Below are 23,351 nucleotides of genomic sequence, written 5' to 3' on the forward strand. Positions count from 1 at the left end.
ACATTTATGGCCATATTGAGGATCAGGGGCCTAGTGCTTCCTCATCATGCCTCTGCCTCTCTCTCAGGCCCAGGTGAGTCTGACCATTGTCCTCGACTCCCTGTCCCGTTTCTGGTGGCTGGCCATCAGAACAAAGTCTTTTCTTATTCCGAGTCAGCGTTTTGTCCTCTTAGGCATGTTGTTCGACACCGTCAGTCGGGGGTTTTTCTTCTCGAGGAGAAGCGGGCAATTCTACATACGCCCTCTGCAAGGCCTTCAGCTGCCTTCCTTCCGTTCAGCAATGACGGTACTGTGACGCATGGTGACAGCATCGGGAGCGTTCTCTTTTACGCTGTTCCACTTGAGACCACTTCAGCAGGCCATCCTTTTTCAGTGGGACACGTCTGTACGGTCTCTGGATCCCTGATCCGGGTTTCCATTTGATTCCAATAGCCTCTCAACTGGTGGCTGTCACAGTGATGGGGACATTGGTCGGAACATTCCCTCTCATTCCCCAGGTCCGGTCCTTCCAAGGCAGGTGGTGACGACGGTCACCCGCCTTCCTGGCTGAGATGTGGTTTCTCGCCATCTGTCAGTGATGGGGGCATTGGTTGGAGCAAGAGTTCTCTTTGCCGATCGACACCCTTGAGATAGGGGCCATTCCTCTATCTCTGAGTCACTGTGAAAGGCTTCTCAGAGGTCTGCCAGTCAGAATCCAGACGTCCAATGCCTTGATTGTGGCATATGTCTATTACCAGGAAGGGATTCAGAGTCTCTTGGCAATGGCGGAGGTATCCAAGATCATCCTCCTGGGCAGAGGCGACCTTTTCGGCACTATCCGCAGTGCATATCCCCGTCGTGGTCAACTAGGTGTTTTCTCTGCCACGAGGGCCTTACGGCAGGAGAATGGTCCCTTCTTCAGGGGGCCTTCCTTCAATTTTGCCTTGATGGAAAACTCCGGACGCGGATCTCCTGGCGTCCCGACTGCTTAGCAAGGTTCCACTTTTTGTCTCCAGGTCGGTGATCCTCTTGTTGCGGATACCGATACTTTGACCATTCCTGGGTCGCATTTTGTACTTCCCTATTTGTTCCTCCCTTCCCTTCCTTCCCAGGCTGTTGAAGCTCAATGCGGAGGGGGTTCCGATCATTCTGACCGCACCAGATTGGCCCAGAAGGTTCTGGTTGCTGAGATCGTTCATATCCTCGTGGACTCCCACTGCAGGCCCCAGACAGGCCAGATCGTCTGTACTAAGGACCGATCTGCCACAGAGTTCTTGGTGGCTCGATTTAACAGCTTTGCCCCTGAAACCTTCCATTTTGGCCGTTTTCTCTAGGCGGGACTTGATGCTGGCCTTGCCCTTAGTTCTCTAAAGGGTCAGATAGCATCCCTTGCCATTCCTTTTCTGAAGTCCCTTTCAGTAGTCCTTAGCTACTGGCTACCACGGTACAGAGATTTATATCCGTTCAGTTCTCAGATCAGATCTTTTCTTCAAGAAGTGGCACATGCGGCTCCCCCGTACCAGACTCTCGTGGATCCCTGGGACCTCAATCTTGTTCTGGAGGCTCAGTGGGGTTCCCCCCTTGAGCCCCCCCCATGAGGTCTCACTGTCTGTTTTCTGTCCTGAAGGGTAGCGTTTTCTGGTGGCCTTTTCCTCCATTATCCTCGGAGTTGGTGGCTCTCTCCTGTCGCCCCACTTCTTGGATTCTTCACCAGGATAGGGTAGTTTTACGGCCTTCATCGCTCCTTCTACTTTAGTAAGATCGTCCGTCCCACCTTTGTCCTGCTCCGACCGATTCTCTGGGGTCGTTCGCTGAGCAGGCTATGCCTGGTCAGGGCGGTGAGGATCTATTTATCTAGGATCGCCTTCTTTAGGAAGACGGACCGTCTATTTGTCATTCCAGACGGCACGCCAAGAGGCCGGTCGGCCTCCAAGGTTTGCCAAATGTTATATACCTGCGCTTCGGCAGTTGCCAGCCTAGGCGGGAGGATCCTGCAGGCGGCAGTGATGTGTCCTCTGACCTGAATGGAGTTTTCTGCTGTTCCCACCCCAGGGACTGCTTTGGGACGTCCCATGGTTCCTGTGTCCCCCAATGAGAGGCGATAGAGAAAACAGGATTTTTGGTTGCTTACCGTAAAATCTGTTTCTCGGAGCCTTCATTGGGGGACACAGCACCCTCCCATGTTGAACAGCTCTGTTTATTGTGTTATACTGTTAAAGTTTGTGTTCTTTGAACGCTCTTTGAGGGTTTGAAACTGTTCAAACTTAAGCAGCGCTTTACAGTCTTTGGCGCTGTATAATTGAAGATTATTATTATTCTTTCTCATTTACACGTTGTTTCTCCTACTGCTTTCTCACTAACTGAATATCCTACTTCCTGTCGGTAGGGTGTACACTGCAGAGGAGGAGCTAACTTTTTTATTTGCATAGTGTCAGCCTCCTAGTGGCAGCAGCATACACCCATGGTTCCTGTGTCCCCCAATGAAGGCTCCGAGAAACAGATTTTACGGTAAGCAACCAAAAATCCTGTTTTTGGTAGGCAATAGTGATGAGCGAGTGTACTCGTTGCTCGGGTGACCTCCGAGCATTTATGACTGCTCGGAGATTTTGGTTTCATCATGGCAGCTGAATGATTTACAGCTACTAGCCAGCTTGATTACATATTGGGATTCCCTAGCAACCAGGCAACCCCCACATGTACTCAGCCTGCTAGGCAACTCTCTCTTGGCAGGTTTGTTGTGGTACCATAATCTTTCCATTTGATGATAATAGATTTGATGGTGCTTCGGAGATCGTCAGAGTTTGGGGTGTGGTGTTTTTTTTGTTTGTTTGTTTTTTTAATTTTTTTTTTTTTTCCCATATAAATTTTATATATATATATATATATATATATATATATATATATATATATTAGATTGTGGCCCGATTCTAACGCATCGGGTATTCTAGAATATGCATGTCCCCGTAGTATATGGACAATGATGATTCCAGAATTCGCGGCAGACTGTGCCCGTCGCTGATTGGTCGAGGCAACCTTTATGACATCATCGTCGCCATGGCAACCATTATGACATCTACGTCGGTACTGTGCCCGTCGCTGATTGGTCAAGGCCTGGCGGCCTCGACCAATCCAGAGACGTGGGATTTCTATTATGACATCATCGTCGCCATGCTGTGCCCGTCGCTGATTGGTCGAGGCCTGGCGGCCTTGACCAATCAGAGACGCGGGATTTCCAGGACAGACAGAAAGACAGACAGACAGACGGAAAAACCCTTAGACAATTATATAGATACTAGACTGTGGCCCGATTCTAACGCATCGGGTATTCTAGAATATGCATCATGTCCCCGTAGTATATGGACAATGATGATTCCAGAATTTGCGGCAGACTGTGCCCGTCGCTGATTGGTCGAGGCAACCTTTATGACATCATCGTCGCCATGGCAACCATTATGACATCTATGTCGATACTGTGCCCGTCGCTGATTGGTCGAGGCCTAGACTGTGGCCCGATTCTAACGCATCGGGTATTCTAGAATATGCATGTCCCCGTAGTATATGGACAATGATGATTCCAGAATTCGCGGCAGACTGTGCCCGTCGCTGATTGGTCGAGGCCTGGCGGCCTCGACCAATCAGACACGCGGGATTTCCATTATGACATCATCGTCGCCATGCTGTGCCCCTCTCTGATTGGTCGAGGCCTGGCGGCCTCGACCAATCAGACGCGGGATTTCCAGGACAGACAGACAGACAGACAGACAGACAGACAGACAGACAGACAGACAGACGGAAAAACCCTTAGACAATTATATATATATAGATATATATATAGATATATATATATATATATATATATATATATATATAGATAGATATATATATATATATATATATATATATATATATATATATATATATTAATTTATTACAGACCAGAAGTTTGGACACACCGTCTCATTTAAAGATTTTTCTGTATTTTCAATTCTATGAAAATTGTACATTCACACTGAAGGCATCAAAACTATGAAATTACCCATGTGGAATTATATACTTAACAAAAAAGTGTGAAACATCTGAAATTATGTCTTATATTCTAAGTTCTTCAAAGTAGCCACCTATTTCTTTGATGACTGCTTTGCACACTCTTGGCATTCTCTTGATGAGCTTCAAGAGGTAGTCACCGGGAATAGTCTTCCAACAATCTTGAAGGAGTTCCCAGAGATGCTTAGCACTTGTTGGCCCTTTTGCCTTCGCTCTGCGGTCCAGCTCACCCTAAACCATCTCGATTGGGTTCAGGTCTGGTGACTGTGCAGGTCAGGTCATCTGGCGTAGCATCCCATCACTCTCCTTCTTGGTCAAATAGCCCTTACACAGCCTGGAAGTGTGTTTGGGGTCATTGTCGTGTTGAAAAATAAATGATGGTCCAACTAAACGCAAACTAAACCGGATGGAATAGCATGCCGCTGCAAGATGCTGTGGTAGCCATGCTGGTTAGTGTGCCTTCAATTTTGAATAAATCCCCAACAGTGTCACCAGCAAAGCATCCCCACACCATCACACCTCCTCCACCATGCTTCACGGTGGGAACATCTGTGAAGTGAAAACCATTCCCGGTGACTACCTCTTGAAGCTGATCAAGAGAATGCCAAGAGTGTGCAAAGCAGTCATCAAAGCAAAAGGTGGCTATTTTGAAGAACCTAAAATATAAGACATAATTTCAGTTGTTTCACACTTTTTTGTTAAGTATATAATTCCACATGGGTTAATTCATAGTTTTGATGCCTTCAGTGTGAATGTACAATTTTCATAGTCATGAAAATACAGAAAAATCTTTAAATGAGGTGTGTCCAAACTTTTGGTCTGTACTGTGTGTGTGTGTGTGTGTGTGTGTATATATATATATATATATATATATATATATATATATATATATATATATATATATATATATATATATATATACACATACATACACTAGCCGAAGAGCCTGGCATTGCCTCATTGCCTGGGCATAGTAAGTATCTGTGGTTAGTTACAGCACCTCACTGCTCTTATTTCCCCCCTCACTCCTCTCATTCCCCCCTAACACTTATCATTTCGACCTCATATCTGTCATTTTCCGATCACTCCACTATTTTCCCTCACTCCTCTCATTTTGCACTCACACCTTTTCATTTCCACCTCACACCTCTCATTTTCCCCTCAGTATATACATGTTTGTCATCTCCCTTATATATAGTATACACCTGTATGTCATCTCCTGTATATAGTGTATACCTGTATGTCATCTCCCCTGTAAATAGTATATACCTGCTGTATGTCATCTCCTCCTGTATATACCTGTATGTATTTAACTTTTGTGCATGTGGCAAATTTTCCACGTGTGGCGAGTTTTCCATGAGGTGAGTTTTGCACGTGTGGCTAGTTTTGCGTGAGCCTAGTTTTGCACGTGTGGCGAGTTTTGCATGTGGTAAATTTTGCGTGTGGCGAGTTTTGAGCGGTGACTTTTGTGTTTCGACTTTTATGTGGTGAGGTTGGTGTATGTGTGGTGAAATGTGTGCTGAGGGTGGTATATGTGTTCAAGCACTTGGTGTGTTTGGCGCATCGTGTGTGTGTGTGTGTGTGTGTGTGTGTGTTCGTGTTCATATCCCCATGTGTGATGATTATCCCATGTCGGGGCCCCACCTTAGCAACTGTACGGTATATACTCTTTGGCGCCATCGCTCTCATTCTTTAAGTCCCCCTTGTTCACATCTGGCAGCTGTCAATTTGCCTCCAACACTTTTCCTTTCACTTTTTTTCCCCATTATGTAGATGGGGGCAAAATTGTTTGGTGAATTGGAAAGCGCGGGGTTAAAATTTTGCCTCGCAACATAGCCTATGACGCTCTCGAGGTCCAGACGTGTGACTGCGAAATTTTGTGGCTGTAGCTGCGACAGTGCAGATGCCAATCCAGGACACACACGCGTGCACATTCATATATGTACATGCCAAGATTTTCAGCCCATTTTTTTGGGCTGAAAGTGCCCCTCTCAGCTTATACTCGAGTCATGGTCAGCGGGTGACGGGGAGCGACGACTGTCACATACTCACCTGCTCCTGGCGTGGTCCCTGCCTGTCCCATGGTCTCCAGCGCCGGCAGCTTCTTCCCCTGTTCAGCGGTCACTGGTACCGCTCGTTAAAGTAATGAATATGGACTCCACTCCCATAGGGGTGGAGCCGCATATTCATTACTGTAATGAGCAGTGAAAGTGACCGCTGAACAGAGGAATAAGCTGTCAGCTCCCGGAGACCATCTGTCCGGGAGAAGCTGCCAGGGACCGTGCCGGGAGCAGGTGAGTATTTCATATTCACCTTTCCTCGTTCCACCGCCGCCCCGTCTTCCGCGTCCTCTGCAGTGACTGTTCAGGTCAGAGGGCGCGATGATGTATTAGTGTGCGCGCCGCCCTCTGCCTGAACAGTCACTGCGGAGAGTTGGGACGCCGAGGAGCAGCAGGCAACAACGAGAGGTGAGTATGTCCTTTTTTTTTTTTTTTTTTTTCCATTGCAGCAGCATGACACGTGGCACATTGTTATATGGAGCATCTTATGGGGCCATAATCAGTATTTGTGCAGCATTATATGGGGCATATTTTAATATGGAGCATCTTATGGGCCCATCATGAACTGTATGGAGCATTATATGGGGCTCCTGATTCAATATGGATATTCAAAAACACTTAACCTACTGATGTCTCAATTAATTTTACTTTTATTGGTATCTATTTTTATTTTTGACATTTACCGGTAGCTGCTGTATTTTTCCTCCCTAGGCTTATACTTGAATCATTAAGTTTTCCTAGTTTTTTTTTTTTTTGGTTGCAAAATTAGCTACTCAGGTCGGCTTAGGCTACTTTCATACTTGCGTTTTTTCGAATTCGTCACAATCCGTCGTTTTTCCCATAGACTTGTATTAATGACCCGTCGATTCATATTCGTCCCCGGACAGCCGTCGTTTTGGGCAAAAAACGGATCCTGCAAATGTGCTCGCAGGATGCGTTTTTTGCCCATAGACTTGTCTTAGCGACGGATTGCCACACGTCGCGTCCGTCGTTTTGGCGGACCGTCGTCACAAAAAACGTTCAAGTGGACGTTTTTTTTGTCCGTCGTGTCCGCCATTTTCTAAAACTCCTCTCCGGACTTCAGAATGGGCAGCGGATGCGTTGAAAAACAGCATCCGCTGCCCACGTCATGCAAAAATTTCACGTACGTTGGCCCGACACATTGCGACGGACCTGTACCGACGCAAGTGTGAACGTAGTTTTATACTCGAGTATATACGGTAACTCAACCCTGACTTGCAGGGGTGGATTAAGGGTAGCCAGGGCCCTGGGCTGTTCAGACACTGTGGTCATGCGACGGGGTCATCATATACCTGGACCAGAATATTTCAGAAAAATAGTTGCTGTGTGAAACTATAACCTGTCAAACATCCATTGATCTAGTCAATTTACCCTTCAGTTAGTATTGCGTTTTTTTTTTTCTTCCTATCACCATAAGTGCCAGTATTCACAGGAGAGCTGTACTTAGTATGCAGTGTCTGTGTAGAGGTAATGTAGTGATCACTGGTGACATTATACACAGGACCTCTGTATATAGTATACAGTGTATAGGTAACACTGACTCACCAGTGACGTCTCTAGGTGAAGTCCTTCATCTTTCATCCAGCACAGACCGCCATCACTTCATCCAGCCAGGACTTGTCGCTGCAGGAAATAAGTTATCTCGAGCTCCGCTTGCAGAACACATTACTTAATTTTTCCCAACTTCTACATTACACCACATGAAGAAAAAGAGGCGACATAGTGTCACTCTACACAGTAACAGGACCGCCCCCCCCCCCCCATTTAAAACAGTGTCCTCAAAAAATAAAATAAATACATCACTGCAGTAATAATATCCCTTAATTAGCCCCTATGGTAATAATAATATCCCTCATCCTGGCCCCGTGTATCTCATTCCTGGCTTCAGCTATATGTTCTCCCATCCTGCCCTCATGAGTATCCATCCTGCCCCACATGATCTCCCCATCAGTCTCCATCGTATCCATCCTGCCCATGATCCTGCACAATCTGTCTCCAATCCTACCCCATGTCTTTCATTCTGCCCGTGTCTCCAATCATGCCCCGTATCTACATTCTGCCCATGTCTCCAGTCCTGCCCCCAGTGTGTCCAGCATCTTTGGCCCCAGTGTGTCCAGCATTCTGGCCCGGGCCCCCCGGATTTCCGTTCAAAAAAAAAAAAAGAAAAAAGTTCTCCTCACCTGTTTGTGCTCCAGCGGCGAAGCTCCCTCCAGCAGCGCGCACCCGCCGGCAACGGACAATGACGTCAGACGCCGGCGACGTGCGCGCTGCGGCTGATGTCAGCTGCCAGCCTCCGATTGGTTGGCGGCTGTTAACTATTGACGTGCAGGCGCGCGGGCGCACATCAATAGCGTTTAAATGCCGCAGCGCCGGTAGGGGCCCAGTGAACAGATGAGACTGACCCGATGCGGGCCCCCTCTGCCCACCGGGCCCATACGCCAGTCAGGGCAGTAATGCCCTGATGGCGGCGGGCAATCTGAGCGGTAGCCCAGGGCACCCCCCCACACCACTGGACCCTGGGCTACCGCCCAGATTGACCCTATTATAATCCGCCCCCTGCTGACTTGTACTTCTCAACAACTTTGTCCCTGACTTGTTTGGAGATCTCCTTGGTCTTCATGGTGTTGTTTGGTTAGTGATGTCTCTTGATTAATGGTGGTGCAGCCTCTGTGGCCTTAAGGCCCCGTCTCACATAGCGAGATCGCTAGCGAGATCGCTGCTGAGTCACAAGTTTTGTGACGCAACAGCGACCTCAGTAGCGATCTCGCTATGTGTGACACGTACCAGCGATCAGGCCCCTGCTGCGAGATCGCTGGTCGTGTCGGAATGGCCTGGACCTTTTTTTGGTCGTTGAGGCCCCGCTGACATCGCTGAATCGGTGTGTGTGACACCGATCCAGCGATGTCTTCACTGGTAACCAGGGTAAACATCGGGTTACTAAGCGCAGGGCCGCGCTTAGTAACCCGATGTTTACCCTGGTTACCAGCGTAAATGTAAAGAAAAACAAACAATACATACTCGCCTTCTGATGTCCGTCAGGTCCCTCGCCGTCTGCTTCCTGCTCTCACTGACTGCCGGCCGTACAGTGAGAAGTGAGAGCACAGCGGTGACGTCACCGCTGCGCTCTGCTCTCAGTGTACGGCCGGATCTCAGTCAGAGCAGGAAGCAGACGGCAAGGGACCTGGACACCGAAAGGCGAGTATGTAGTGTTTGTTTTTTTTGGTAACCAGGGTAAACATCGGGTTACTAAGCGCGGCCCTGCGCTTAGTAACCCGATGTTTACCCTGGTTACCCGGGTGCTGCAGGGGGACTTCGGCATCGTTGAAGACAGTTTCAACGATGCCGAAGTCGTTCCCCTGATCGTTGGTCGCTGGAGAGCGGTCTGTGTGACAGCTCCCCAGCGACTTACCAACGATCACGGCCAGGTCGTATCGCTGGTCGTGATCGTTGGTAAATCGCTTAGTGAGACGGGGCCTTTACATAAAAGGTAGGTGTGTGTGTGTGTGTGTGTGTGTGTGTGTGTGTGTGTGTGTGTGTGTGTGTGTGTGTGTCACAGATTGCACACAGCTGGACGTCCTTTCACTAAACATGTGACTTACGAAAATAATTGTTTGCACCTGAAATTTTGGAGAAACCGTAGCAAAATAGGTGACTAGATATGCACATGACAATTTTTAGTTTTGATCCCATAAATTTCATTTCTGCCTGTATTTTGCCACTTCACCAACTTGCACTATTTAGTGCTGATGCGTCACACAAATCAGATTGCAAAAATATTTAAACATCGGTTGTAATGTAACAAAATAGATACAAAAATATTCAGCTCCTTGGATTTTTAAGTCACTATGTACAGAGTAAGTTCACACAGGGCGTTTTTGCTGCTTTTTTTTTTTTCTGCAGCAAAACCTGATTTTCTTGGCAGGAAAGAAGCTGCATCAAAAATGCAGGTTTTGGGGGCGTTTTTGGTGCGTTTTTTGTTGTTGTGTATTTGCATTTTTGGTGCGTTTTTTTTTTTTTTTTTTTTTGCCTTGAATTTTCAGCAGCAAAAATGCAGCAAATAATGATGCCTGCGTGTTTGCGGCATTTTTTCAACATCCATTCAAGGCAATGGGTGAAAAACGCTGAAAGAAGTGACATGCTCTATGTCCAGGAAACGCAGCAAAGCACAAAATACTGATCACACAAAAAACCAATGTGTGTGCATGAGGTTTCTGTAATCTCATAGGCTTTGCTGGTACTGTAAACAGCAGCTGAAAATTTGCATAAAAAACGCAACAAAACCACAAAAACGCCCTGCGTGAACTTACCCTTAGACTGCAGATATATATCTACTATATAATTGTCTAAGAGTCACTTCCGTCTTTCTGTCTGTCTGTCTGTCCTTCTGTCTGTCACGGATATTCATTGGTCGCGGCCTCTGTCAGTCATGGAAATCCAAGTCGCTGATTGGTCGAGGCTGTTTTGCCACGACCAATCAGCGACGGGCACAGTCCGGAAGAAAATGGCCGCTCCTTACTCCCCGCACTCACTGCCCAGCGCCCGCATACGCTGTCCGCTCACCGCTCACACAGGGTTAATGCCGGCGGTAACGGACCGCGTTATGCCGCGGGTAACGCACTCCGTAACCGCTGCTATTAACCCTGTGTGTCCCCATTTTTTTACTATTGATGCTGCCTATGCGGCATCAATAGTAAAAAAATGTAATGTTAAAAATAATAAAAAAACAAAAAACCTGCTATACTCGCCCTCCGTAGTTCGTCGAGCCGCTGGCGCCGGCCGCCAACTTCCGTTCCCGGCGATGTATTGCGAAATTACCCAGAAGACTTAGCGGTCTCGCGAGGCCGCTAAGTCTTCTGGGTAATTTCGCAATGCATCCTGGGAAAGGAAGATGGCGGCCAGCGACTCGGCGGAGCTTCGGTGGATCCCAAGCGTCGGTAACCGCTGCCTGGATCCAGGCGCCAACGGAAGGTGAGTATATAACTATTTTTTATTTTAATTTTTTTTTTTTTTTTTTTTTAACAGGGATATCATGCCCACATTGCTATATACGTGGGCTGTGCAATATACAACGTGGCCTGCGCAATATACTACGTGGGCTGCGCAGTATAATACGTGGGCTGCGCAGTATAATACGTGGGCTGCGCAGTATAATACGTGGGCTGCGCAGTATAATACGTGGGCTGCGCAGTATAATACGTGGGCTGCGCAGTATAATACGCGGGCTGCGCAATGTACTACGCGGGCTGCGCAATGTACTACGCGGGCTGCGCAATGTACTGCGTGGGCTACGCAATGTACTGCGTGGGCTGCGCAATGTACTGCGTGGGCTGCGCAATGTACTGCGTGGGCTGCGCAATGTACTGCGTGGGCTGCGCAATGTACTGCGTGGGCTGCGCAATGTACTGCGTAGGCTGCGCAATGTACTGCGTGGGCTGCGCAATGTACTGCGTGGGCTGCGCAATGTACTGCGTGGGCTGCGCAATGTACTGCGTGGGCTGCGCAATGTACTGCGTGGGCTGCGCAATGTACTGCGTGGGCTGTGCAGTATAGTACATGGGCTGTGCTATACACTACGCATACATATTCTAGAATACCCGATGTGTTAGAATCAGGCCACTATATATATATATATATATATATATATATATATATATATATATATATATATATATATATATCCGATTCTAACGTATTGGGTGTTCTAGAATATGCATGTCCACATAGTATATTGCCCAGTTGCGTAGTATATTGCCCAGTGACGTATGTCACAGGTTAAAAAATAAACATATACTCACCTTCCGAGGGCCCGTTGTAGTTCTGTCGCCTCCTTCTCGCGCAGGCGTGCAGGACCTGTGATGACGTTGCGGTCACATGACCGTGACGTCATGGCAGGTCCTTCTCGCAGACCATCCTTGCCACCGGTACCTGCCGCTTGCATGGACCGGTCACCGGAGCGTCGCAAGGAGCGGGAAAGGCGGCGGAAAGTGAGTATATAATGATTTTTTATTTTTAACATTAGATGTTTTTACTATTGATGCTGCATAGGCAGCATCAATAGTAAAAACTTGGTCACACAGGGTTAATAGCCGCGGTAACGGAGTGAGTTACCCACGGCATAACGCGGTCCGTTACCGCTGGCATTAATTAACCCTGTGTGAGTGGTGACTGCGGGGAGTATGGAGCGGGCGCCGGGCACTGACTGCAGGGGAGTAGGGAGGGACTAATCGGACTGTGGCCGTCGCTGATTGTTCGCGGCAGCGATGACAGGCAGCTGGCGAGACCAATCAGCGACTTGGATTCCATGACAGACAGACAGGCCGCGACCAATGAATATCCAGGACAGACGGAAGTACCCCTTAGATAATTATATAGTAGGGGGGATATATATATATATATATATTATTTTTTTTTTTTCCCATGGAGACTATTAAAGCATGCCAAAAGTAAAAAACAAAGATATGAAAGATATCAAATCACCACCCCTTTCGCCCAAATCAAAATAACACAATAGAAATCAAACACATATTTGGTATCGTCCCGTTCAGAATCGCCCTGTCCATTAAAAAAAAAAAAAAAAGCATAGCAAGAAAAAGTCAAAGCACCAGAATTGTGTTTTGGTTTTTTTTTGTTTTTTTCTGGTAACTGCGACATTGCATTAAAATGCAATAACAGACGATCAAAAGAACGTATCTGCACCACAATGGTATCATTAAAAACGCCAGCTCGGCTCACAAAAAATAAGCCCTCGTCCAACCCGAGATCACGAAAAATGGAGATGCCACGGGTATCGGAAAATGACACCGTTTTTAAAAAAAAATACATTTTTTTTTAACAAAGTTTGGAATTTTATTCCACCACTTAGATAAAAAAGAACCTAGACATGTTTGGTGTCTATGAACTCGTAATGACCTTGAGAATCATAATGGCAGGTCAGTTTTAGCATTAAGTGAACCTAGTAAAAAAAAAAGCCAACAAAAAACAAGTGTGGGATCCCCCTTTTTTTGCAATTTCACCGCACTTGGAAATTTTTTCTCGTTTTCTAGTACACAACATGGTAAAACCAATGGTGTCGTTCAAAAGTACAACTCGTCCTGCAAAAAAACAATCCCTCACATGGCAATATAGACCGAAAAAATAAAAAAAGTTATGGCTCTGAGAAGAAGGGGAGCAACAAACACAAACGCAAAAATGAAAAAAGCTCCAGGGGTTAAAACAGAACTGCAGTCTTCAGCGGTGGTTGGAAACCTAGAAAACAAGGAGTAGACAAAGAAATAAAATTACTCTGTTAGGCAAGTTGAAAAGAGAATTGTTTGTTTTTACAAGGACTTTCTATCTTTTCTTATATAAGAATTCGGGAACAGCCCTTTATTGAGGCTCATCTGCAGTATTCAGCACCTTGAGATTTAATGGTGCTATAATATAAATACTAAGTTTAGCTATAGCTACTATTGATGTCACTGCTTTTGTAGTCTGCAATTAGAAAACATTGTAATTGGATTTGTCATTTTTGGCATTGCCGTACTTTTATTTTTTTTTCTTCTTTATAGCTTATTTCCATCTGGTTTTCTTACTCTCATTAATACCGTATCATTTTCCTTTTGGTTTCAGGAACAGCCAGGCCTGCAGTAAGGCTCTGAGAAAACCGGCTCTGTCATTAGCTGACAGCACTGAGCTCAGGTACAATATACTCCTTCAGTTACAGGGGTTGTATCCTGAGACATTACGGTATATCCTAATGGCATGCCATAAGTGTCTGATAGATCAGTGTCCCCTAAAGGAACGAGGGTGCAGGAGAATCCTATCCCGTGAGGCAAGCTATTAAAGTTCACCATGTCGTGTAAGTCTTCTATTTAAAGGTAACCTTTACCTGAAGTGGCATAAGTAGGGGACAAAGACTTGGCTATCGATCATCAGATATGACACATATTATCCTTGCATCGGGCCTCCTGATGAGCCTTAATGGGCGAAACGCGTTGAGGCGTTAAATAGTAATGGCGTATGGTGAACCTCCGCTGACACATCTTGAGATGAGTATATATGTATCCCACATATTTTGCTTTTCATGCAAGGTGTTTGCGCTACCAGCACCGGATCGGTCTGCAGGGGTTATATACTAATGACGCATTTATCTAGTCAAATGTAAGAATTATCCTGTACTGCAGATATCTGTGTGGAATATACAGGTGACCTGGTGACCCTTGCTTTACCAGGTGAGATATGTATAAGCGTGATATCTAAACCACTCAGGCTGGAACAGAAGTTTTTTCCCTATAGTGCGGTATCATCTGGTGTGTAAATCAATACGCGCCATGTGTTCATACATTGATTTTATATTTATTGGGGACCTAGCTTTTCCTTAGCACAGGCAGCCCTCTGTTTAGTGTTAGAGGACCCTCTAGTTTGTGGGTAGAGGCTCTCACTAGCGGCGGTAGGGTTCATTAGGGCCTTTAGGGTCAGCCATCGTGGAGCGGGGGTGCCACAACGTTCCCCCCTAGGGCGTCAACCTCCGCAGCCAGGTAGGGGCGATTATAGACGCTTGAGCTAGGGCTGTCTAGTTTTCCCCTTTAGGTTTTGGGTATTTTTGTTTGAGCACTTGTTTTGTTTGTGTTTTTTGGTCACTTTAGCTTGCCTTGGTTTTAATAATAAAAGTATTTTAATGTTAGGGCATTCAATTTATGATTTATGACAAAGACAGGGCACCAGGTCAGGGTGCAAGTTGATGCAGCAGAGTAAGGGCCCTATCAGGTGTGTGGATACCTAGAGAAATAGGATGATGCACTGGTAATGTAAATACAATTGCAGCCATATAGAAAGACCCAAAGTGCTACGTATTGGTAAGGCTATCACTAGACCATAAGTATACAGAAGAAGGTGCTGGAGAGAACCCACATCGAGTAGAGGGGAGAAGCCCTCAAAATATTACTTGTGTGGTGGGCAAGGTAAAGGTGATGGGTACAGACAGGTGGAGTCAGGAGTAGTCCGCATGGCTAGGGACTCCACCTGTCTGTACCCATCACCATTACCTTGCCCACCACACAAGTAATATTTTGAGGGCTTCTCCCCTCTACTTGATGTGGGTTCTCTCCAGCACCTTCTTCTGTATACTTATGATCTAGTGATGGCCTTACCAATACGTAGCACTTTGGGTCTTTCTATATGGCTGCAAAAGTACTACGTATTGGTAAGGTTATCACTAGACCACAAGTATACAGAAGGAGGTCCTGGAGAGAACCCACATCGAGTAGAAGGGGGGAAGCCCTCAAAATAATACTTGTGTGGTGGGCAAGGTAATGGTGATGGGTAAAGACAAGTGGAGTCCCTAGCCGTGCTGACTCCACCTGTCTGTAACCATCATCTTTACCTTGCCCGCCACACAAGTATTATTTTGAGGGCTTTTTCCTTCTACTCGATGTGGGTTCTCTCCAGCACCTTCTTCTATGCACTTATTGGAAAGGCTTTCACTAGACCATATGTAGCATTTTGGGTTTTCCTATATGGCTGCAGTTGTATTTACAAGCCTGTATACATTGTTTTCTACCTTGATTGATGTATTCATTTGCTGGTGGCCTTACCTTGTGTTTCCTATTTTAGATAGGATTCAGGTGTCAGTTTACACGGCCTGAATTGGGTTCCCTCAGATATACGTTGGTGATTACACCAGTTGATGATGATTTGTTATTTTAGATATGTGTTGAGTTCTATCATATGGGGAGTCACTTGACTACTAGGGTTGATGGAATAGCTTTGGATATAAGTGCTTATCCGAATTGCTTTAGCGCTTCCCGAATAGCTGCATCGGGAACCTGGATACCTGGAACGCTCCCGATAATCAGCTGTTCAGCTCCGCAGCTCCATGTGTCGTGGCTGTGTGACAGTCACAACACATGTATGGAGAGCCTGTGTGTTGGACTCTCTCAGCCACGACACATGCAGCTGTGGCACCGAACAGCTGATTATCGGGAGCGCTCCAGATATCCGGGATCCCAATGCAGCTATTCGGATAAGCGCTGTAACCCTTATTCAGAGCTATTCGATCAATCCTATTGACTATCTATAAAATATCCTATATTTTGATTATCACACCCCTATCAATGGATACAGCGGTGTCCCCCATACAAGGCAAACTGGTTTCTTATAATGTGTTTTTATGTTTTCTCCAATAAAGATTTATTGATTTTTAGTATGGCTCTCTTCTTTACTCTCTCTTAGCCCGAACATGTTTTTTTATATACAGTATTTTGTGAAGTGCCATTAACCTCAGTGTTTGGACATTGTGATAGTTACAAATTCCTATTGAAAAATGTAGTCCAAATACTGATCCTCGCCTTTATGGTAAGGCAGTAACCCCCCCATCTTTAATCACAGCACGAAGAACATAGAAAAAAAGCCGTCTCCTTTTTAAAGGCAGAAATTTTGCCCACGTTGGCGATACTGGGGTGGCTTTACTCGTGGTGCATGGCATGGTAGTAGGTCCAAATAGTGCTGCACCACTTTGAGAGATTTTAAAAGGCAGGGGGAGTTTTTGAAAATGTCACTTCAAGTTCAATTCAATGAGTGACTGATCAGGACCTCTGTGGAGATATTGCCACATACAGGGAAGGGTGGGATATCTATCTACAGGTGCTTCTCACAAAATTAGAATATCATCAAAAAGTTCATTTATTTCAGTTCTTCAATGGCAGAGACCCCAGAGAACATGATTCGGGTCGGCTTTTACCGTCCCAACAACAACAAAAAAAAGGCCGATTTCTCATTTATTTCTCTCTCCTCTGATATGACCTAGCATTTCAGAAGAGAGAGAAATGGGCCCCCCCCCCGGGTACTTCCCGTGTCCCCTGGTCCCTCCAGCTCTGTCCCCCGACCCTCGGCATGTTCTTCCGGGAAGAAAATGGCCGTCACATGTGCAGTGGGCCCTGCAAGATCTGCCAGCCGGCACCCAGCAACAATAGATTTTTCATATTGGTTCATTTTGATCACTGTGATAGATCCTATCACAGTGATCAAAATAAAAATGTAATAAATCAAACCCCACTTTATAACTCCCTTAGTTAGGTAAAAATAATAAAATAAATGTGTTTTTTTTTTTTCTGTTATGCTTTGGCTTGGGGTTGGGGCTAGGGATAGGATTGGAGTTAGGGCTGTGTTAGGGTTGGAGTTAGGGTACCGTCACACAGTACCATTTTCATCGCTACGACGGCACGATCCGTGACGTCGCAGCGTCGTATGATTATCGCTCCAACGTCGTAGACTGCGGTCACACTTTGCAATCACGGCGCTGGAGCGATGCCGAAGTCCCCGGGTAACCAGGGTAAACATCGGGTTACTAAGCGCAGGGCCGCGCTTAGTAACCCGATGTTTACCCTGGTTACCAGCGTAAACGTAAAAAAAACAAACAGTACATACTTACATTCCGGTGTCTGTCCCCCGGCGTTCTGCTTCTCTCCACTGTGTAAGCACCATAGCCGGAAAGCAGAGCGGTGACGTCAGACGTCACCGCTGTCCTCGCTTTCCGGCCGGCAGGCGCTCACAGTGCAGAGAAGCTGAGACGCCGGAGGACAGACACCGGAATGTGAGTATGTACTGTTTGGTTTTTTTACGTTTACGCTGGTAACCAGGGTAAACATCGGGTTACTAAGCGCGGCCCTGCGCTTAGTTACCCGATGTTTACCCTGGTTACAAGCGAACACATCGCTGGATCGGTGTCACACACAACGATCCAGCGATGTCAGCGGGTGATCAAGCGACAAAAGAAAGTTCCTGAACGATCTGCTACGACGTACGATTCTCAGCAGGGTCCCTGATCGCTGCTGCGTGTCAGACACTGCGATATCGTAACGATATCGCTAGAACGTCACGAATCGTACCGTCGTAGCGATGAAAATGGCACTGTGTGACGGTACCCTTAGAATTGGGGGATTGTCACTGTTCTTAGGTACATCAGGGGTTCTCCAAATGCGACATGATGCCCACCATTGATTCCAGCCAATTTTGCATTCAAAAAGTCAAATGGTGCTCCCTCCCTTCTGAACCCTGCCATTCGCCCAAGCAGTGGCTTTCCCCACATACGGGGTACTAGAGTACTCTGGAGAAATTGCACACCAAATCTTATGGTCCATTTTCTCCTGATACTCTTGTGAAAATAAAGTTTAGTTCCAAAGTAAATTTTCTGTGAAAAAAGTAAAATGTTACCGTATTTTTCGGACTACAAGACGCACTTTTTCCCCCCAAAAAAAGGGGGGGAAATGGGGGGTGCGTCTAATAGTCGCAATGCAGGCTTACCGTGGCGGCAGAGGTGCGGCGGCAGATGTGCGGAGATGAGGAGGCGCAGTGAGCGGGGTCCCTTTCCCCGGTGAGGTGATGCAGCAGCCCGGTAAGCAGCAGAGCCGGGTGAATCCTGTTGTTAACGGTGGTGGCGGCGGCGGCCATCTTCCGGAGGCCGCGCGTGCGCAGATGGAGCGCTCTGCTTCCCGGGGCTTCAGGAAAATGGCCGCGGGATGCCGCGCGTACGCAGATGGGGATCGCGGCGGCCATTGTCCTGAAGTTCTTGGCTTCAGGAAAATGGCCGCCGCGATCTCCATCTGCGCACGCGCGGCCTCCCGCGGCAATTTTCCTGAAGCCCCGGGAAGCAGAGCGCTTCATCTGCGCACGCGCGGCCTCGGGAAGATGGCCGCCACCACCGCTAACAGGATTCACCCGGCTCTGCTGCTTACCGGGCTGCTGCATCACCTCACCGGGGAAAGGGACCCCTCTGACACCATACCTCTCACTGCGCCTCCCCATCCCAGCGCCTCCCCATCCCAGCGCCTCCCCATCCCAGCGCCTCCCCATCCCAGCACCTCCCCATCCCAGCACCTCCTCATCCCAGCACCTCCTCATCCCAGCACCTCTGCCGGTAACCACTGCTGCAACCCTCCCATGGACACCAGGCCGTGGCGTCGCCCACCTAAGCAGGAAGGGACCCTGCTCAGGTGCACGCCGTACCGCATCACCCCACCTCTGCCGACACCATGCCTCCTGTGACCCTGCTCTGCCACCGCCAGCCCTCAGGTAAGATACTGTAAATTCGGACAATAAGTCGGACCCCCATCTTATAAAAAATCTTTTTTTCTGCAATTTTCACCCCAAATTTGGTGTGCGCCTTATGGTCCGGTGCGTCTTATAGTCCGAAAAATCCGGTAATTTTTTTTTTTTTTACTTCCACATTGCTTTTGTTCTCGTGAAGCACCTGAAGGGTTAATAAACTTCTTGAAATGTGGTTTTGCACACCTTGAGGGGTGCCATTTTTAGAATGGTGTCACTTTTGGGTATTTTCTGTTATTGACCCCCCAAATTAACTTCAAATGTGAGAAGATTCTAAAAATAAAAATGGTTTTGTATGTTTTGCTGGAAAAATGAGAAATTGCTGGTCAACTTTTAACCCTTATCGTCCTAACAAAAAAAAAAAAAATATTGTTTCCAAAATTGTGCTGATGTAAAGTAGACATGTGAGAAATGTTATTTATTAACTATTTTGTGCGATATGGCTCTTAGGGGCTGAGGGGCTTATCTACAGCATTCTGTAATGCTGTAGATAAACCCCCGGTGTATCCTGAAAGGTGAGAAAAAGAGGTTAGATTATACTCACCCAGGGGCGGTCCCGGTTCTGTTCTGGTCCGATGGGCGTCGCGATCCGGTCCTGGGCCTCCTATCTTCTTACGATGACGTCCTCTTCTTGTCTTCAGGCTGCGGCTCCGGCGCAGGCGTACTTTGTCTGCCCTGTTGAGAGCAGAGCAAAGTACTGCAGTGCGCAGGCGCCAGGCCTCTCTGACCTTTCTCGGCTTTCCTGTAATCCTACTGCCCCGAAGAATAAAGTTGTCTAATCGCTTATACTGCACTAGAAACGGCGTAAAAAAAATAAATACAACCAATTCTTCACCTGCGGTTGATTTTGTTCATTCTGCCTCCCAAAGATTAGAGTAAGGCTCAGCTCACATTTATCTTGCTCTCTACACTGAGCACTTACATCGGGTTTCCGTGTAAATCTCTGAAATACGTGACTCAGACGGAATCACCAACAGAAGATTCCATATAATGAGGCAAATGGAGGCACTGTGGACGCTGTCTGGCCTATGATCCGGCGGTGTCCGTCTTTTTAAGAGTGCATAAAAGCACAGCCGGACACAGTTTGGTACATCACTGAACAAAGGCAAGATGGAGTCGGGGGTTTCATCTGAATCACATCATTAGGAGATTTTGAACGAAACCCAGATGTAAGTGCTCAGTGTAGAGCACAGGATAAATGTGATCCAAAATGTTATGTAAAATGTTCCCAGTAAATGCTTTAACTCAATCCACACAAAAAAGCAAGTCCCCACTCGGGTCCCTTGTCTGTCAATGGAAATATAGGGGGCTTCCACATTACTGGTAACCCAAAGGCTGCGGAAAGTGAAATTCTGCAGTCCCAAATCCAAATGGCCCCCTCCCTTTTGATCCTCAGCATTCCTAAACCACTTTTAGCATCCACATGTTTGTTAGTACTGCTATGCTATGAGAGCCCGCTTAATTTACTTGTGCATGTCTCCAGAAGCATGAACTGGACACTAAAATGTACTGGACACTATAATGGCAGATTTTCAATTTTCACTCGGCGATGTCAATTTCTGTTTGTTCCTGGAAAACGCCCATGGAGTCAAAATCATCACTACCCTTGTAGATAAATTCCCAGAGGGGTTTAAGTTCCAAAATGGGGTAATTTGAGGGAGATTCTGCTCTTCTGGCATTTAGGGGCTCTGTATATGGAGTCTGCATACTATTCTAGAAAAATCTGCATTCCAGGAGGCAAATAGTGCTCCGTCCCTTCCGAGTCTTGTCGTATGAAGTTTACAAAATGGGGTCACTTGTCAGGGCTCTCCAAACGCAACATGGCGCCCATAGAACATTCCATCAAAATCTGCACTCAAAAACTTTACTCTTTCCTTTCGGAGCTCAGTATGTCCAAACAATCATTTTTTTTTTTTTTTTTTTTTTAAGTTTCATATCCCAACATTTCTCACAGTTTGTGAAACACCTGTGGGTTCAAGGTGCTCACCACAGCAATAGATAAATCCCTTGACTGGTGTGGTTTCCAAAATGGGGTCACGTGTGGGGGCGTAGCAATACCAGGTAGCCTGGGGTTAAATGCTATCTCTTAGGCCAGTTTCACACGTCAGTGGCTCCGGTACGTGTGGTGACAGTTTCCTCACGTACTGGAGACACTGACTCACGTAGACACATTAAAATAAATGTGTCTCTGCACATGTCAGCGTGTTTTCACGGACCGTGTGTCCGTGTGCAAAACACGGAGACATGTCCGCTTTTCTCCGGCAGCACGGTCTGCAAAGCGTCCCACACACGTGCACACGGAGAACAGTGTGCACTCTCCTCCGTGTGCCACGTACCGCCGCAGGAGAAACCACTACAGTGAAGCGCTGTCCCCTGCGGTGGTGCTGAAGCCGGCATTCATCCCTTCTCCCCAGCAGCGTTGCCTGGAGAGAAGGAATGAAAAATCAAGTTTTGGGTTTTTTTAGGTTTTTTTTTGCTAAAATAAAGTTTGGGGTCACCTCCCACCCCCCGTGCTCCCTCCCACTTGCAGAGAAATACTCACCCAGCTCCCGCGATGCCTCCTCTCAGCGCCGGCAGCCTGTCCTGTGTGAGCGGTCACGTGGTACCGCTCATTACAGTGATGAATATGCGGCTCCACCCCTATGAGAGGTGGAGCCGCATATTCATCACTGTAATGAGCGGTACCACGTGACCGATCACACAGGACAGGCTGCCGGCGCTGAGAGGAGGCATCGCGGGAGCTGGGTGAGTATTTCTCTGCAAGCGGGCGGGCGCACGGGGGGTGGGAGGCGGGAGGTGACCCCAAACTTTATTTTTAACAAAAATTTTTTTTTAAAAAAACTTGATTTTTCATTCCTTCTCTCCAGCGAACGCTGCTGGGGAGAAGGGATGAATGCCGGCTTCAGCACCGCATGCAGGGGACAGCGCTTAACTGTAGCGCTGTCTCCTGCATGGTCCGTGTGGTCCTCAGTTGGCACACGGCTGCCGCACGTGTGCCACACTGATGTGCCACGTGAGCACACGCACACGGATAACTCCGGTACCGATTTCTCCAGTACCGGAATTATCTGGACGTGTGAGACTGGCCTTAAGGCCGGGGACACACTTAACGTATAATAAAACGGTCCGTTTTTCACGGACGAGAATCGCACAAATGTTTCCAAAACAGTGATCCGTGTGCAGTGCGAGGATGCGATTTCCTTGCATCAAATGATCCCTTTGACATCCGTGTGACATCCGTATGGCATCCGTATGCCGAGATTTTCTCGCAGGCTTGCAAAACCGACATCTAATGGATTTATGGGCTCAAATGTTCGTTAAAAAATATATACAGTGTATATATATATATATATATATATATATATATATATATATATATATATATATATATATATATATATATATATATATATATATCTCTATCTATAGATATGTCATTGAGACACATATATATATATATTCTGTATTTATATTTCATTCAGCGCGATATCTGTGAAAAGCCGGTAATTCAATTGCCGGCTTCTCATTTCTCCTTCACAAACCCGACAGGATATGAGACATGGTTTACATACAGTAAACCATCTCATATCCCCTTTTTTTTTTTTTTGCATATTCCACACTACTAATGTTAGTAGTGTGTATGTGCAAAATTTGGCCGCTGTAGCTGCTCAAATAAAGGGTTAAATGGCGGAAAAAATTGGCGTGGGCTCCCGCGCAATTTTCTCCGCCAGAGTAGTAAAGCCAGTGACTGAGGGCAGATATTAATAGCCAGGAGAGGGTCCATGGTTATTGCCCCCCCCCCCCCGTGGCTAAAAACATCTGCCCCCAGCCACCCCAGAAAAGGCACATCTGGAAGATGCGCCTATTCTGGCACTTGGCCACTCTCTTCCCACTCCCGTGTAGCGGTGGGATATGGGGTAATGAAGGGTTAATGCCACCTTGCTATTGTAAGGTGACATTAAGCCAGATTAATAATTGAGAGGCGTCAATTATGACACCTATCCATTATTAATCCAATTGTATGAAAGGGTTAAAAACACACACACACATTATTAAAAAGTATTTTAATGAAATAAACACACAGGTTGTTTTAGTATTTTATTGTTCTCTCAATCCATCAGAACACCCTCGCTTGGAAAAATAACCCACAAGATACATACCTTCAGA

General features: G+C 46.7%; 1 protein-coding gene across 2 annotated transcripts in view; it reads left to right on the forward strand.

Moving 5' to 3' along the window:
- Positions 1-23,351, forward strand: part of STRIP2 (striatin interacting protein 2) — a 121,024-nt gene that overhangs the window by 18,628 nt on the left and 79,045 nt on the right. The window contains exon 6 of one of the 2 annotated variants that reach the window (XM_077264411.1): positions 13,713-13,781. The exons of the other annotated variant lie outside the window; for it this stretch is intronic. Within the exon in view, the coding sequence (XP_077120526.1) occupies positions 13,713-13,781 (69 nt within the window). The remainder of the gene's footprint in view (positions 1-13,712; positions 13,782-23,351) is intronic. 2 annotated transcript variants of the gene reach the window in all.

The sequence above is a fragment of the Ranitomeya variabilis genome, chromosome 5 (assembly GCF_051348905.1).
Source record: "Ranitomeya variabilis isolate aRanVar5 chromosome 5, aRanVar5.hap1, whole genome shotgun sequence".
Lineage (NCBI taxonomy): Eukaryota > Metazoa > Chordata > Amphibia > Anura > Dendrobatidae > Ranitomeya > Ranitomeya variabilis.